This window comes from Electrophorus electricus, chromosome 21 (assembly GCF_041902795.1).
Source record: "Electrophorus electricus isolate QZ-2024a chromosome 21, ASM4190279v1, whole genome shotgun sequence".
Classification (NCBI taxonomy): domain Eukaryota; kingdom Metazoa; phylum Chordata; class Actinopteri; order Gymnotiformes; family Gymnotidae; genus Electrophorus; species Electrophorus electricus.
Genome location: NC_137517.1, coordinates 13,971,694 through 13,987,500, shown reverse-complemented (window position 1 = coordinate 13,987,500; position 15,807 = coordinate 13,971,694). Strand labels below are relative to the sequence as shown.

Genomic DNA, 15,807 nt, shown 5'->3' with positions numbered 1-15,807 from the left:
CTCTTCTCTGTGTATCCAGTTCCTCCTTTGGCTGTGAGAAACTCATAAATTTGTCCAAAATGTTTTCCATTCATATTCTTTTTGACACTCCTTCTATCTCACTTTGTCATTATGCATTCTCCTTCTACAAACACAGCAGTGGCTGCCTTCTAAAACTTTCTTTCGTCCTAATAAGGTGGCAATGGGAAGGTCACATGGTGGAATTCTTCAACAACTGGATTCCACTGTGTTGCTAGCAGTGGAATTTGGGACAGGGGCATCACTATGGTAACGGGCTGAGAGGCTTCTAGAATGGTTCGTCTGCTTGTTCTAAAGCATCATTTCATTCCAGTGGAAGATATGCTGTAATTAAGACTTAAAAGAGGAATTATATTTATTTCTCCATTATCCGAGGTTAATCTGATCTTCTACCCCGAAATCTGTGAACAAACTCACAGGGCTTCTGTAGACCATCTATGCAATTATTTTTCTCTAAACCAGACATCTCTAATATAAAACTAAATGTCCTTGCAAGTGTGTGTGTGTGTGTTATAAGTGTGCAGTTTTATCATAGAGATGTACAGACCCTCAGACACAAGCCTGTTTTCACCAGATACACACTATAAATCACAACAGGACATTTTCTGGAACAGTGCCCAACAGATTTTGTGTGTGTGTGTGTGTGTGTGTGTGTGTGTGTGTGTGTGTGTGTGTGTGTGTGCGTGTGTGCGCGTGTGTGTGTGTGCATACAGCTACCACTGCCTTTTTAATCCTGTTTTAACAATATACTAAACACATTGTAAGAGATTGTAATCTCTTATACAAAAGACAAGTGAGGAATATACCTGGGACTTGATGTAATCATGGGACACTATAATGTGCAGTAATAATGAGCTGTAATGTACTGACTTTATAAATGTATCACTAGGAGGAATTTGCGGTATGTCATGAGCTGTTCTAAGTCCAGTGGATGGCATGCAGTTTCTTCTGGACACACACACACACACACACACAAATTCAAAAGTCCATATTCAAATGGGTACATGTTTATAGTCATTTAAATTCTCCTATGTGTTTTATATCTCACTGCATATCTATAGATGTTTTGTTTCCATTCTCAGTGGGACGGTGCTTTAAAAAAAAAAAAAAACACAAGTCAGCCCTCTATGGCCATTCTTCTGGATGTCTGCATGTCTGCCCTTCTCTGGTCTCTCTGATTAAGCTCTAATCAGTGCTGGATTTAGCTGTTAGAGTAGTGCTAGAACTGAACTTTGCAAGAAGGCTTGATTCCAGAAGGACCACTTTTGACCACTGGTGAGTGTTCAAAGAAAATGGCTGTAATCTGTAATGTCAAATCTAATGAAAAAAAAAACAAAACATCAAGTGGTTATGAAGCTCATGGTGGAATGTGCCAACTCTGTCCTCAGCCCAATTCTCACAGATCCTGGACCAGTGTTTCTCCAGTCAATGTGTGTTAAAGCAGAGCGGCTAGACCTGGAACAGAATCAGGCTGGTCATGAGAGAGCAGAGTGCAATGTGTGTGTGTGTGTGTGTCTGGTTTTGGCTAAGATGGTCTAAAATGGTGATGGGCATGTCTGTTATTTTGAGAGGAAGTGGGTTGTTGGGGTCTCTGAGGACAGACCAGTGCACACACCACTGCAACAGAAATCTGACCACACGCGGTTCCTGCTAAATGAGCTTTTCTCTGTCTCTCCCTTCTCTCTCTCTCTCTCTCTCTCTTCTCGTTGCCCCCCTACTCGTGCTATCTGCCCCTCTAAACCCAATGTTCTCTCGCTCTTTTTCTGCTACCTTTGTGAGCTCCCTTTTGGTTCCTTCGAGTAACTAATACCATAGGGATAATAATGTTGGGGTTCATGTATAGTTCATGGCCGCCATTTTCCAAACATTCCTAAAATCCATGCATTCCGACCTTACTCCACTCATAGGAAGGATTATACATTATTCCACACGGAACCCAATTAATCATGAGTCCTTTTCTCCCCAGGACATGAAACTGATGTGTTTGCATGCTGGGAAGTTCCCCTGCTTTCTGTCAGAGAAGCCATTATGGCCATGGTTCCTCTGGGATCTGGATAGAAGTGCAGTGACAGAATCTCTCCATAACAGGCCAGAGATAAGGATCCGAGGTCCCCCTGGGAGTCTGGAGGGGGACACTCACTGTCGATCTGCCCAATCCTCCTCCTGCTTTTTGGAAAGGGTTACAATGGTTTGGTTTGTCTGGCACTTGATAGCACATCTCTAAATGTTCCCGGACAAAACCAAAATCACAAGTTTGGGATCATTGGTATGTGTTTGTGGCCATGTTTATTTGTCAGGGTATGCCAGGAAATTTTTGATCAGAGATGTTTTTTGGGATAGGGGGAGGGTTTCAAAGCCAACTGCTAACTACCTTTGGAATGTGGATGTTCATTTGAATTTGCTTGGGTAATGTTCAGAGGGACTATAATCCGGTGTGCATAGTGTTCATAGAATATGGTGTTTGTTTGAATGGTGTTCTGAGAATACTAGTGTTCAGACTAGACGTTTTAAATTAGACTGAATTCACATACTGTGATTGAGTTAATTGGGAGCAGACCTCAGAGAATATGTGTTTTAGTTGGTTTGTGTAGCATATATTCTTACATTTGATCGTTTGTCTTCCACACCCAAAAACATGCAAACAGTAGAAGGCAAAGTGCTAAAGACACATATAGATCTGAAAGGATTTAAAGCCTGAAATTGTAAAATTGTAACTTAATTGTAGCTTAATTCAGATGTAACCCAGTCAAAAGGAACCCATCTCAAAGGTCAATAGTACCATAAGAATATCAATCTACAAGAATTTATATTTAGCATTGTGGAACTTTTCACTTGCTGGGGAACTTCCCAGCAAGCAAAAGGTATGTGCTTAAACATGCTGCCAAAAGAGCATCTACAAAAAAGCTGTGATGCTGTAAAAGAACCATACATTATGATTGGACAAAGAACGGCCTCAAGAGGTGAGGTGTAAACATTACGGAATAAGTTCAGGAATAGGGGCAGACAGGGAAGCCTGTTTCCCACTGGGATTTTGCCTTGACCATGAAGAAAGAGATGCCAGCCATCCCGAGGTTGTGATTCTGGGATGCTGCAGAGGGGTGTCATTCTGAATGATGGTTTAGAAATACATTGTGGCGTAGCCCTTAGAGGCGTGGAAAGCTGTGATCCTTCCATATTCATATACTGTGATTCAGCATGTGAAGACAGACCATGGTGTAAGGGGTTGCAGTAGATATTTCTATCAATGTCCAAGGCTTGGAAGAAGCAGTCAGAAAGGACTCCACTCCCCTTATGCTGTGGAGTAGAAATACTGAATGGTAATATATGTAATTGTGTAGTATACGTTATTACATTAGCTGGCCATCCATAACTATGCCAAGATTTTTTCAGCATATGTGATATATCATGGAAACAGGTCACTCAAGTTGTTATTTAACTTTCATGCCCAACATTCCATCTTATATGAGCTGTTCATACCAGTAGTGACATTGTGCCAGGATGTATCATGAGGGTGTGAAAGGTTAATTTTCAGTACTGAAGAATGTTTAGCAGGTACATATACATTATTGGAATTTAGTGATGCATGTTCAGCCAGGAGCAGTATAGCATGGGAGTGGAGAAAGAAAAAGAAATGGCATCAGTGTCATCAGTAAAGCAGTGATGAGAAAAGTAATGTGAACTGATCCCTGATTACTGTAATTTAGTTGATATAGTTAATATGAGTGAGCCAAGAACTGACCCCTGAGGAACAACAGTTATGATTTCTTAAAAGTGGACAAATTAGAAAGTGAGGAAATAAATGTCTGTTGATTGACAGTCAAATGTAGGTGACAGGTCTTGCAGAGAAAAGAGAACAGAGAGGGTTCTCCCAGAGCAAGACCCAAAGAGAGAGAGTTCTCCCAGAGTAAGACCTGAAGAGAGATGGTTCTCCCAGAGCAAGACCCAAAGAGAGAGAGTTCTCCCAGAGTAAGACCTGAAGAGAGATGGTTCTCCCAGAGCAAGACCCAAAGAGAGAGAGTTCTCCCAGAGTAAGACCTGAAGAGAGATGGTTCTCCCAGAGCAAGACCCAAAGAGAGAGGGTTCTCCCAGAGTAAGACCCAAAGAGAGAGGGTTCTCCCAGAGCAAGACCCAAAGAGAGAGGGTTCTCCCAGAGTAAGACCCAAAGAGAGAGGGTTCTCCCAGAGCAAGACCCAAAGAGAGAGGGTTCTCCCAGAGTAAGACCCAAAGAGAGAGGGTTCTCCCAGAGCAAAACCCAAAGAGAGAGGGTTCTCCCAGAGCAAGACCCAAAGAGAGAGGGTTCTCCCAGAGTAAGACCTGAAGAGAGAGGGTTCTCCCAGAGCAAGACCCAAAGAGAGAGGGTTCTCCCAGAGTAAGACCCAAAGAGAGAGGGTTCTCCCAGAGCAAAACCCAAAGAGAGAGGGTTCTCCCAGAGCAAGACCCGAAGAGAGAGGGTTCTCCCAGAGTAAGACCCGAAGAGAGAGGGTTCTCCCAGAGTAAGACCCGAAGAGAGAGGCTTCTCCCAGAGCAAGACCCAAAAAGAGAGGGTTCTCCCAGAGCAAGACCCGAAGAGAGAGGGTTCTCCCAGAGCAAGACCCGAAGAGAGAGGGTTCTCCCAGAGCAAGACCCGAAGAGAGAGGGTTCTCCCAGAGCAAGACCCGAAGAGAGAGGCTTCTCCCAGAGCAAGACCTAAAGAGAGAGGGTTCTCCCAGAGCAAGACCTGAAGAGAGAGGGTTCTCCCAGAGCAAGACCTGAAGAGAGAGGGTTCTCTCAGGCTGTGCAGAGAGTTTTAGAGACTGCAGTTTTAGAGATTCCACTTGTGGGTGGAATACCCGAATAGACTGGTGCATGTCCAAGAGGTTGTTGGGTGGCAGAAGGATGGAGAAAGACAAAACCAGTTGCAAGACTACCTGTTCCAGAGTTTTGGACCAGAATAAAACCAATTGGCCAGAGTCAACCAAATCTCTTCTAAAAAAAACTCTGTTCAGCTTGCTGCAACCAATAGTGGATATGCTGAAAAAGTCTCAATCGGCAGGCAGTTTCTGAGCCTCCATCCTCACCCTATCCTCTCTGCTTTCCGTCCCTTCGTCTAATCCTCTTTCTCTAGTTTCGGTTTCCTCAGATCAAACAGATTTGTGAGCAGTGTTCCCAAGGCTCAGATAAGGTTTCTGCACCCAGACACACCCTTCTATAGTCTGAACCCACCAGGAAGCCACAGAGAAAAAGTGAGAGGGGGGCACAGAGAGAATGAGACAGAGGCAACACAGGCTGACACATGGATGAAAGAGAGAAAGACAGAGAGGAAGAAGAGAGAGAGAGAGACAATTAGACATCCATAGACAGGGAGAGGAAGGGTGTGGTGTTTTTGAGTGGGTATGATTGAGGGGGATGTTCTTGGAGTTACGTGTGTGTGTGTGTGTGTGTGTGTGTGTGTGTGTGTGTGTGTCCAATCTGCTGCATTCCTGGGGCTCAGCTTACATTAGGAAGGTCCATGTGTCCGAGTAGAAAATCCTGGAGTCTCCCAGGAGACACACCATGGAACGGCGTGGAAATCCGCCACTATTGTGCCTGAGCTGAAAGGGAGGTGACAGTAGAGTGTGGTGGCTTTGTGAAATCCTTCAGTCGCTGATTTCACCCTGAATTCCACACAGGGGTGCATGCATGTCTTTGTCATCACTTTGCTCCAGCCTAGTGCCTTAAATCAATAAGCAAGTGAAGATACCTGCTGAACTACACCCGACTCCGATGAGATCTTAAGATTACCTTCCAGTTAATGTAGCTGAGCTAAGCAGACCTTAAAAGTGTGTGTTAAACAACGTTTGTGCCCTGTATACCCCTAATAACACCCTTCAGGTGTTGATGTGCCTGTCGAATTCACACTGGGGTCCTATCTTGATAGATTAGGGAGAAAGATGGGGGAACCAAAGATGAAAACAGAGTTGTTTTTCTTTGGCTGTGTGTGTGTGCATGCTATCATGTGTTAAGTGTTTGGTCCAAGCATTGGAATCACAACAGAACACTGCAGCAGTGCTTTTTTTTGGCACATTTTGCTTAATCTTTCTTCTCATTCTTCTGCAAATTCTTATTTTTACCCGTTCGTTTTTTTTTATCTCTTTCTTTTTCTCCCCTCTTTCGCTTTTCCTCCCTCTCTCAATCTGTTCTCAGTGCTAGATTGTCTGAGGCAGGATGTTTATTTTATGGCTTTTATCTTGTGAGTCATAACGAGGCTTAATTGTGCTTTTTAACAACCGCTCGCGTCTCCCTGGCACTAATCCGCCGGGCCCGGCTCACCGCGAGCCACTCGAGCGCAAGTCTCCAGTGTGAGGAAGGAGGCGATGGACCTGCTGGGTGCATTTTACCGCAGGAAGCTGCGAAAGAAGCAGAAGAGGTCCGAGCTCGGGAGGTCGGACGGAGCACTGTGCAAATCGCCGTCCGAGGCCAGCGCCAACAGTCTAGCTACTGGCCTCATCTCCAAGGTGCTCAGGTTCACCTCCAGGTAAAGCCCACCAGAGCGACTGGCGAGACAGTGGCGGTTGCTAGGTACTTGGTGCAATTGTGTGTGTAACTGGGCAACCACGTCTTGGAACTTGGTGTTCCAGGTAACATTTGTTAGGTGTTTTGTCTGACGATTCAGGTTAAGGACACTGGATGTTTTGTTAGGACTGATTCATAGCATGGTAGAAATGTGAGAGTCACCAATAATTGTTTCCTATTAGAGAGAATGCCATGTTATTTAGATATTTATTTAGATAGCAGTGGTGGTGCACACCTAAGATTAGGTAAGTAACAATTGAGTAGGTTATTAGGTAATTGACAATTAGGTAGGTTATTAGGTAATTTACAGTTAGATAATTTGCTGCTGCATCTTAGGTGTTAATAAGACAGATTTCTTTAAAACAAATGTGTTAAGGGCTGTGCTCTTACAAAGTTGAATTTATCAACTGAATGGATTCAGTGCCATTTCAACAGGGGAAGTGTTCATAGACCACACTACCGAGCGGCTTTGTTGAGAAGCTGCTGGGTAGACTGGTTCAAAGAAACAGAAGTTTGCTGGGATTAGATTTGTGTCTTCCCACCTTTTAAGATCAACGTTCGATGTAATTAAGTCCTTAAGCAAAAACCTCTTTAAGGAAATAAGCCTTTTGAAAATTTGTTGAAAGCTTTACAGATAAACTGTGTGTAGAATTTGGATTACTTGGTAAAGCAAGTATGTGAGATATGTGGAGTAATGATCCTCCCATCATGAAATAACTGCTTTGTTCCTCCTGTGTAACTAGACAGCACTATTTCCTGTTTACACACCCAGTTTTAAGTGCTGTGTGTTCAATCAGATTCATCTTTGGGCTTCAGACTGTCAGCAGCAGCCATGAATCTGTTTATTATCCTTATTTAGAATGTTTTTGCTCATTCTCCTAAGTCAGAAGGAATGTCCAAACATTTTATGGAACTGACTTTTGATAGACCTCCGATAGGCTTATGACTGTCATGCATTGCATTGTGGACACTCAGCCTAGAACAGAATGGAATTCTTGGCTTAACCTGACTATTGATCTGTAGTATTATTATAGATCAGTTAACCTTACCAGTTAACATTTTAGAATTTTGTTAAATGCCAGTTCCTGCAGTTGATGATAACAGTGATATTGTTCTTTGTTTTGATAAGGTTTTGAGAAATAACACCAGGCTTATGTATACACAATAGCCTAAAGAAAAATGAACTGAGAAGCAGAGGGCGACATTTCAACTGAAGTTGTTCTTGAACTTTCATATCGAACAGTCCATCTTATATGAGCTGGTGGGCTGAAAGGGTCTACCTGAACAGAATCTATTGGTCAAGAATCTTGATCCATTTTTACATGTTTTCCAGAATACCAGGAATTAAGGATTGGATCAACTGGTCAGCAGGTCTTAATGCTGGCTATGGTGCAGTGTAGGACTGGCATACCTTGGGAATATTGGAGTGTGTGTGTGTGTGTGTGTGTGTGTGTGTGTGTGTGTGTGTGTGTGTGTGTATGTATGTGTGTGTGTAAGTAACAATGTGGCTGGTGTCTGGTGACTGTTCTCTGCAGCATACTGTTTATCATGCAATGGCATGAAACCAAAAATCCTTCAATACTTTTTTTCCACTAGTAGTAGTGTAATGTGTAGTGGTATGTGAATAGCCACTACAGATTTGGTTAATGATTTGGTTACTGACTAGCATTTTAATCAAATATGCAGCTTGCATAACTTGGAAATTGAGTCACATTAACGGATGGTCAAAACTATCCATCACCATTATTGTTTTTGATTCTGCATTGAAATCTGCTGATAAGATGTATTCATTTAATGTATATGTTATGTTTCTAACCGAGGTTTGCAATGACAATTTGGATGCTGAGAGATTACCTCATATATACACTTCACTCATCCATGCAAAGCTTTACATTTGTTTTTATTAAAATTTTTAACAATTATTGTATTTCAGCTGAAATTACATTTAGTAAGTATCTCACAAACACACACACACACACACACACACACACACACTCAGATAAATACAGTGCCTTGAACTCTCATCTACACTTTAGTCTTCTAATGCAGAGCCTAACATTCTAAATCAGATTCATTCCAGCAGATGATGCAGTTATCTGTGTCTTTGAAGCTGCACTGTGTGATGCTCTGGAGGAGGAAGTTTATTTGGAGGTGTTTATCTGATCTGGCTCTGATAGAGATCCTCTTGTACACATCCCCAGAGGCCTAAAAAGTTCTGCACAATTTGACCTGAAGTGTGTTAAATCTGCATTCCTTGGGCTTGTTTGTTATCCTTGAGTGTCTCTTTATCCAGTTTCTGTTTGCTTATTACTTATGTGTTTTTCACTTGGCCTTTGCTGTTATGTGCTGTGTTAAGAAGGCATGGTAAGTTGTAAAGCACAGCAGGAGTACCAGGGATACATGTCAGAAATATGAGTGTTAAGACGTGGGTTATTTAGAAGCATTTGTATGGGTGTGTGTGCATGCATGTGAGAGAGAGATTTTGTATGAACAATCTATCTATCTATCTATCTATCTATCTATCTGTCTGTCTGTCTGTCTGTCTGTCTGTCTGTCTGTCTGTCTGTCTGTCTGTCTGTCTGTCTGTCTGTCTGTGTCCTCTTCCCCACATGTATCTCTTTCTCTCTGCCTTTCACTTTCAGGCGCAGTGAGCCTGGATCTCGTCCCCATTCCTGGCACTCTGCTAAGCTGGGTGAGGGCCCTCTGGTCCCTGACAGCATGATGCAGATATCCCAGGGTGCTGTGGGAGCTCCCTGGCACCAGAGCTACCACTCCAGGTTAGATCCCCATCACACCAACAGGCCCTTCACTCTTCTGAGCGAATCGCACTTTTCTCTTTGGCCCGTTCCCTCTATGGCTCTTTGTTGTTTGCATCTGTTTTCTCCTGCTTTTTTCTCATTGATGTCTGCCCATTCGTTTGTCCAGCTCTGTGTCATTCTCTCTCTTGCATGTTTTCTCTTATCTTGTAATCTGGATCTTGTTGTCTTGTCTGTATGCCTTTTTCTGTCTGACCTGCAAAAAGTGGACTTTTATCATGAGAAACATGATAACATAAATGGGAATGACATAAAGCACTATAACAATACTGAAAGGCCTAACCATCCAGTGTAATAGTGAGCCACAGAGAAGACAATACCTCTTTTAATCTAAATGAAAGAAATATTAATATTTTTGTTAAGACTGTCATGTAACAATCATGATCCATCAAATGCCAACCACAATTTTATTTTGTTTCTAAAGCCTGATTTATTTTTATTTTATTCTCTTTCATATTTATTTATCATGGGGATTTGTGACATTCCTTCACTTGACACCTCTTCAGCTTGGAAGTGTCCACGGCAACCATCACTGCAGGCATGCCTAAGGGATTGTAAATTCTAAGCACCGATCGTCATTGTTTGATGGTCAAGCATTGAAAGACTGGCACATTTTCTAATGACTGAGTTGTAACTGGTTGTTACTGGGTCGAAGGAGGGGTGAGGGCAGAGGCATTGTGCTTATTGCAGGGTCAGTGACATCATCTTAATTATGCCAGTCTTAAATACCAGCACGCTGGTGCCAGCCAACCCACCCCATACTAGGGCAGTCGCCACTACAACCCCATGGGATCACAGTCCTCTCCATGCATACACACTCTGTCACACTCTCCCTCACACACACACACACACACACACACACACACCACCATGCAAATTCCAACCTTCATTCAACAAACTCCCAAAAGGAGACAGACTGGCTACTGGCTGTCCTGGCAGACTGAGAAATCAAGGTGAAAAGGTTAGAAGATGAGAGTAGAAGAAGGGAGAAAATGCAAATGTGTAGTCAATACCAAACATTCACTGTAATGGCCGCAAGCATATCAAACATTTATCTGAATTAGGCTTCGTTCATAGTTCAGATGTAATGATTAATCCTCAAAAGAATGTTATGCTAAGCCATAAAGATAACACACACAAATAGTGAAAATAATACTACCTTGTTTAAAGATGTGCAATTTTATTATTACTAAACAGGGACCAAATTACTGTCTTTGATGGTGATCCAAGTCCATAACAATCATTCATTTAATCAAGAGCCACAATCAGACGAAGAACAGTGCTGTCCATTTTTCCCAAGAAGATTGCAGTAAATTTTCAAGAACGTCCCAGAACGTGCTAATTCACTCTAGTAAGAACATCCCAGTAACATGGGTTAATGCATTCTACTAAGCTTTTTTACAGGAGCAACCTACAACCACTAATTTGATGCAAAATCATATGCATTCATGTCTGCCGAACTGTATAATTCCATGTAGATTCAAATATAGAGTGCGACGTCTCAGGCTCTTCTGGAATGAGTAACTATATTACTTTATATTTTTTTCCCCATGTTCACTCATTTACTAATCAAACTATTATTTGTTTCACACAGTGCCTCCACCACAGACCTGTCAAGCTATGAAGCAGGCTTTTTGAGGAAAAGTCCAGACCAGTACAGTTCACGAGGCAGCATGGAAAGTCTAGATCACACTCACCCAGCCTACAGTTCTTGCAACCAGCTCTCGGCCTCCAAATCCTCCAACAGCATTGATCACCTGCACAGCAAGCGTGATTCTGCATACAGTTCCTTTTCTACCAGCTCGAGTATCCCAGAGTACCTTGCGGCTGCACCATCATTTACCAAGGAGCGGTCATATTCTATGGAGAGTGTTCCGCAACATAAAATTGCAGAGGGCATGCAGCAGGCAGATATCCGCTATGTCCGCACCATTTATGACACCCAACAGGGTGTGTCTGAAGAGCATGAGGTCTCTTCTGCAGCATTGCAGAAGACCAGAGAAAGCAGGGCACAGTCCAGAAGTGGAAGCTCTCAAGGTGGGGTTTGTCATCGTGCCAACAGCAGCGGTACCGGCATCAGCAGTGGTGGCACCTCCACATCTCATCGCCACAGTGTGGGGCCAGTATGGGGCCAATCACACAACTCATATGAAAACCTTAAAGGGGCACCAGCACCTCCCTTACGCAGCGACAGCTATGCAGCCATCCGGAACCATGAGCGGCCCAACTCATGGTCGAGTCTTGAGCAGGCTCGGTCTTTACGGGCCCTTCACAAAGGCTCTTGGCATCACTCCAGTGGATCTGTGGCATCAGGCAAGTCGTCTTTTGGAGTTGAGGGTCAGCTTCACACTGTTATAGAAAAAAGTCCAGAGAGTAGCCCCACAATTAAGCCCAAACAGAGCTTTCCATCTGCCTTGCAGTCTGGAAGGGCCATGCTGCCAACTAGTGTCTATCCTGTCCCACAACCAGAGCCACATTTTGCACAGATACCTACTAATAACCCCAGCTCCAGTAGTGTGTACCCTGCACTTGCTAAGGAGAGCAAGCATGCCCCTAAGAGGGAACCCAGTGGGGTATCAGAAACTGGAGTCAGGGCAGCAGTAGAAAATGGATACCAAAGCATTGCATCCTACTCCAGCACTGTCCAACCCCATGCTACACAACCCAAACAGTCCAGCCAGGTGGAAGATGACCCCCAAGCCAAATATGGTTTTTACAAGTCCCATTTACAACCACAGGGGCACACGCCTCCAGCATCATCCTTGGGACAGGAAAGGAGAGACCCTTTCACCCCTGTTCAGCCAAGGAGGGACAGGCCTAGATACTCACATGGCATGGACATTATGGAGACCTACAGACAACCAAGAGAGGAAGAGCAAAGCAAATGTCCAGAACAAAATGTCCATCTTCAGTCAGTTCACACACCCTTTGCGCAGGGACAGGTTTCACAACCTCAAAAAGCCAACACAGCCCAAGCACAAGCAAGCGAGCAGAGAATCAGCTCTGCAGGAAGGTTTAACAGTGACTCCACTCCCTACCAACAGAATGACCAGGATCTGGATCACCCACTCACCCGACTGGAAAATGCACTAGCAGAGGTCCAGAGATGTGCTAGCCCACAAAGTACAAGTAGTCAGTGCAGCTTCCAGAGCAAACGTAGCATGTCTGTGCTGGAGAAAGTCAGTCACTTTGAGAGACAGCAGACCAAACCACGCAGTCACAGCTGCCTCTCCAATTACAGCTCTTCAGCTCGTCCACATCAGGCTGTCCGCAGTGCAAAGACCACCCCCTGTGGTCTGGAGGATCTACAGAACGCTTTCCCTCAAGAAAGAAGCCGGAGTGCCTCTGCAATTGCAAGCCATGAGGGAAGTATGGAAGCACAGGATTTGCAACCGAAGTATGGAAGCACTGATCAGGCTCAACACAGGAAGCCACATGACCTGCACAGGAGCAAGAGCTCCTTCCAGCTTGGTGAGGAAAACGGCAAAGATCTTCACAGGAGCAAAAGCACTTTTCAACTTGGTGAGGAAAATGGCAGAGACGTCCCATGGAAAGATGACATTCAGGACATCTTAGGCACAATTCAGGACACATCCTTTAATAGGGCATACAGGGACAGCATCAAGGATGCTCAGTCCAAGGTCCTAAGATCCACTTCATTTCGAAGACGAGACTTGAACATCAATCCTCCTCCTGTCCCTGTCAAGCACATGTCTTTGGAAAGGAAAGGACCTAAGATGAGCCCCAAACCCACAATTTCTCCACACACTCCTAAAGAACGACATGTTGTCCCTGTTGAAGTAGCAGATAAAACTGTACCTCCAGAGCTTCCCAGTGTCCCACCAGTAGGGCCTTCAGTCATGAGGATATGTGGACGAAAACGACTGACCATGGAACAGAAGAAATTGTCCTACTCTGAGCCAGAAAACATACACGAGGTCGGAGTTTACAATCAAGAGTCTAGCCCATTTCAGAGAAGGGCACCACAGCAGTTTTTGCTTCCTGAGACTAGTGTTGCAGATCGACGCAGGATGTTTGAACTGGCGGCTAGTCGCAGTGCGGACCCCAAACCAGCCACCTCAAGAACTGATTTGAAGCAGATGCAGCAGGATGCTTTGGCTGAGTATGTAGAGCGCAAGACTGGCCGACGGATAGATGGACGTCCACATCGCCCTCTCAGTGCTTACATGCAGTCAGCTTCTTCGATGGACACTCAGAGCCTTACATCCACCCCCAGCCTATGTTCTCTTCAAGAGCCAGGACTAGAGAGCATCTCTGTAATTAACCTCCAGCCCTCAGCCTTCACAGCCAACAAGCTGCGCTCCTACTACCCTAACAGGGGCACCCAAGCTCAGCCTCAACCTGAAATTTACCAGCCTGACCATAGGCCACATGGCCAGACCACAGAGCCTCAAAAACCAGAAAAGGGGCCTGTCTCAGTTCAGGCCCCAGGCCTAGTCCTAGAGCCCTTCCACACTGACTCTGCTTCTCAAAGCATAAATGCTTTTTTTGAAAGAGGTGTCGCAACTAGGTGTTCAGGCAAGTCAGCTTCTGCAGAGGACCTCCTGGACCGCAAGGCAGACCGTCCAGTTTCACATCACTTCAGATCACGATCCACCCCAGTTGTAGAGAAATACGATCAGGTAATGCTTTTGCTTTTCAATTAGCATTGCACAAACTTTACCTGTTTTTACACTCCATAATTACAGCTATGTATAGCTTGGTGTTTTTTTGTTTGTTTGTTTGTTTTTTGTAATACTTTAATTCATGTTGTATTGTAAAGGACCTTTTGGGACAAGACTTTATATTTCCAAAGTTAAACAGCAGTGGCTGCGATCATTCATGTGTGGCTATAATTTACCTCCTACTGCACCTCAAAAACAAAAGAAAAAAAAGGACATCCTGCAGTGGGGATTAGACTGGATTTACTGCAAAGATTGTGAAACAAACCAGTCTCCAAGGAGTACTTGTGATTAGAAAGAGGTTGCTCTCCACACCCAGTCACAGCAAATCCCATTCATAAAATCCCCAGAAAATGTTCCCCACTTTGCATTTGAGCTACAGCTGCCAAGCAGGCTGTCAATCCTTAGTGATTCTGCCAGATCATTTTTTTCGTTTCATTTTTTACATATTGTACTAGGTATGAGATGTGCTTTAAAATCTATCTCACAGTCATGGTTTTGTCATTAGTTATTCCTGAAGACATTTCATATATTTCATACAAATGCATTTTTCTAAACACTGTGAATTAAGCGTAAATCTGAGATTGTTTCCAGGAACATATGTCATTCTTCCTAAATTATCTACTGAGACCAGATTAATAAGGGGTGGGCAAAATGCCCTAAGACATAGCCACTGTAGTGTTTAGTGGTCTGGCTCCAATGGGAAGCACTAAGACAGCCACTGTAGTGTTTGCTGGTCTGGCTCCAATGGGAAGCACTAAGACATGGCCACTGTAGTGTTTAGTGGTCTGGCTCCAGTGGAAAGCACTAAGACATGCCCACTGTAGTGTTTAGTGGTCTGGCTCCAGTGGAAAGCACTAAGACAGCCACTGTAGTGTTTGCTGGTCTGGCTCCAATGGGAAGCACTAAGACAGCCACTGTAGTGTTTGCTGGTCTGGCTCCAGTGGAAAGCACTAAGACAGCCACTGTAGTGTTTGCTGGTCTGGCTCCAGTGGAAAGCACTAAGACAGCCACTGTAGTGTTTAGTGGTCTGGCTCCACTGGGAAGCACTAAGACAGCCACTGTAGTGTTTGGTTGTCTGGCTCCAGTGGAAAGCACCAAGACATGGCCACTGTAGTGTTTAGTGGTCTGGCTCCAATGGGAAGCACTAAGACAGCCACTGTAGTGTTTAGTAGTCTGTCCCCCACCAGGAAGTGTTCAGTACTCTTCACTTCCTGTTTGGTGCCACAGAGCCTGGCTCCAGGCAGGGTGCTTGTAGACGTGCGGCAGATAAAGTTGCTCCCTCAGTGACTACGGGGAGGACCTGTGAGAGATAATGGACAAACAGACACAGTTCCAGCCAGGAAACATTTAGGATGGTTAAGGAGTGGACATTTATCTGAGAGTGATCATCCTACACATAAACACTGGGGTGTTGCACAGAGCAAGGAGCAAGGATTATATGCAGATGGAAAGTTAGACCACAGATGTATTAGCCAGTCTATCTGCATTGCCCAAAAAAACCCCAAAAGACACTAATGCATTAGAGTTGTCTATAGGCCCTAGAATTTTCAGGAACTTGTCTTAAAAGCACTTCAAACATGTTTTGTAATGAAAAATGAATTAGGCCTTTAACTCTGGACCTCACATCGATTTAATGGTCATGAATATTGTAATCACTGATAGTTAATTGAACAGTTAATGTAACTGACTGACCAATTTATTGTCATGTTCTATAAATGACAGCACATCGTTTAGAAATGGCTGTATTAAGTCACTGA

At 44.1% G+C, this 15,807-nt stretch overlaps 1 protein-coding gene across 6 annotated transcripts in view; it reads left to right on the top strand.

Annotated features, from left to right (window-relative positions):
- shroom3 (shroom family member 3) overlaps positions 1–15,807 on the top strand; it is a 44,136-nt gene that overhangs the window by 20,647 nt on the left and 7,682 nt on the right. For 5 of the 6 annotated variants that reach the window (XR_014119066.1, XR_014119067.1, XM_081704333.1 and 2 more), the window contains 2 exons: positions 9,192–9,326; positions 10,960–14,008. Coding sequence is in view for 4 of the 6 variants with exons in the window: in XM_081704333.1 (XP_081560459.1) it covers positions 9,192–9,326; positions 10,960–14,008 (3,184 nt within the window). In the remaining 2 variants the exon portion in view is untranslated. Of the gene's footprint in view, positions 1–175; positions 6,512–9,191; positions 9,327–10,959; positions 14,009–15,807 lie in introns of all 6 variants that reach the window. The other variant, XM_027017732.3, reaches the window with a different exon arrangement.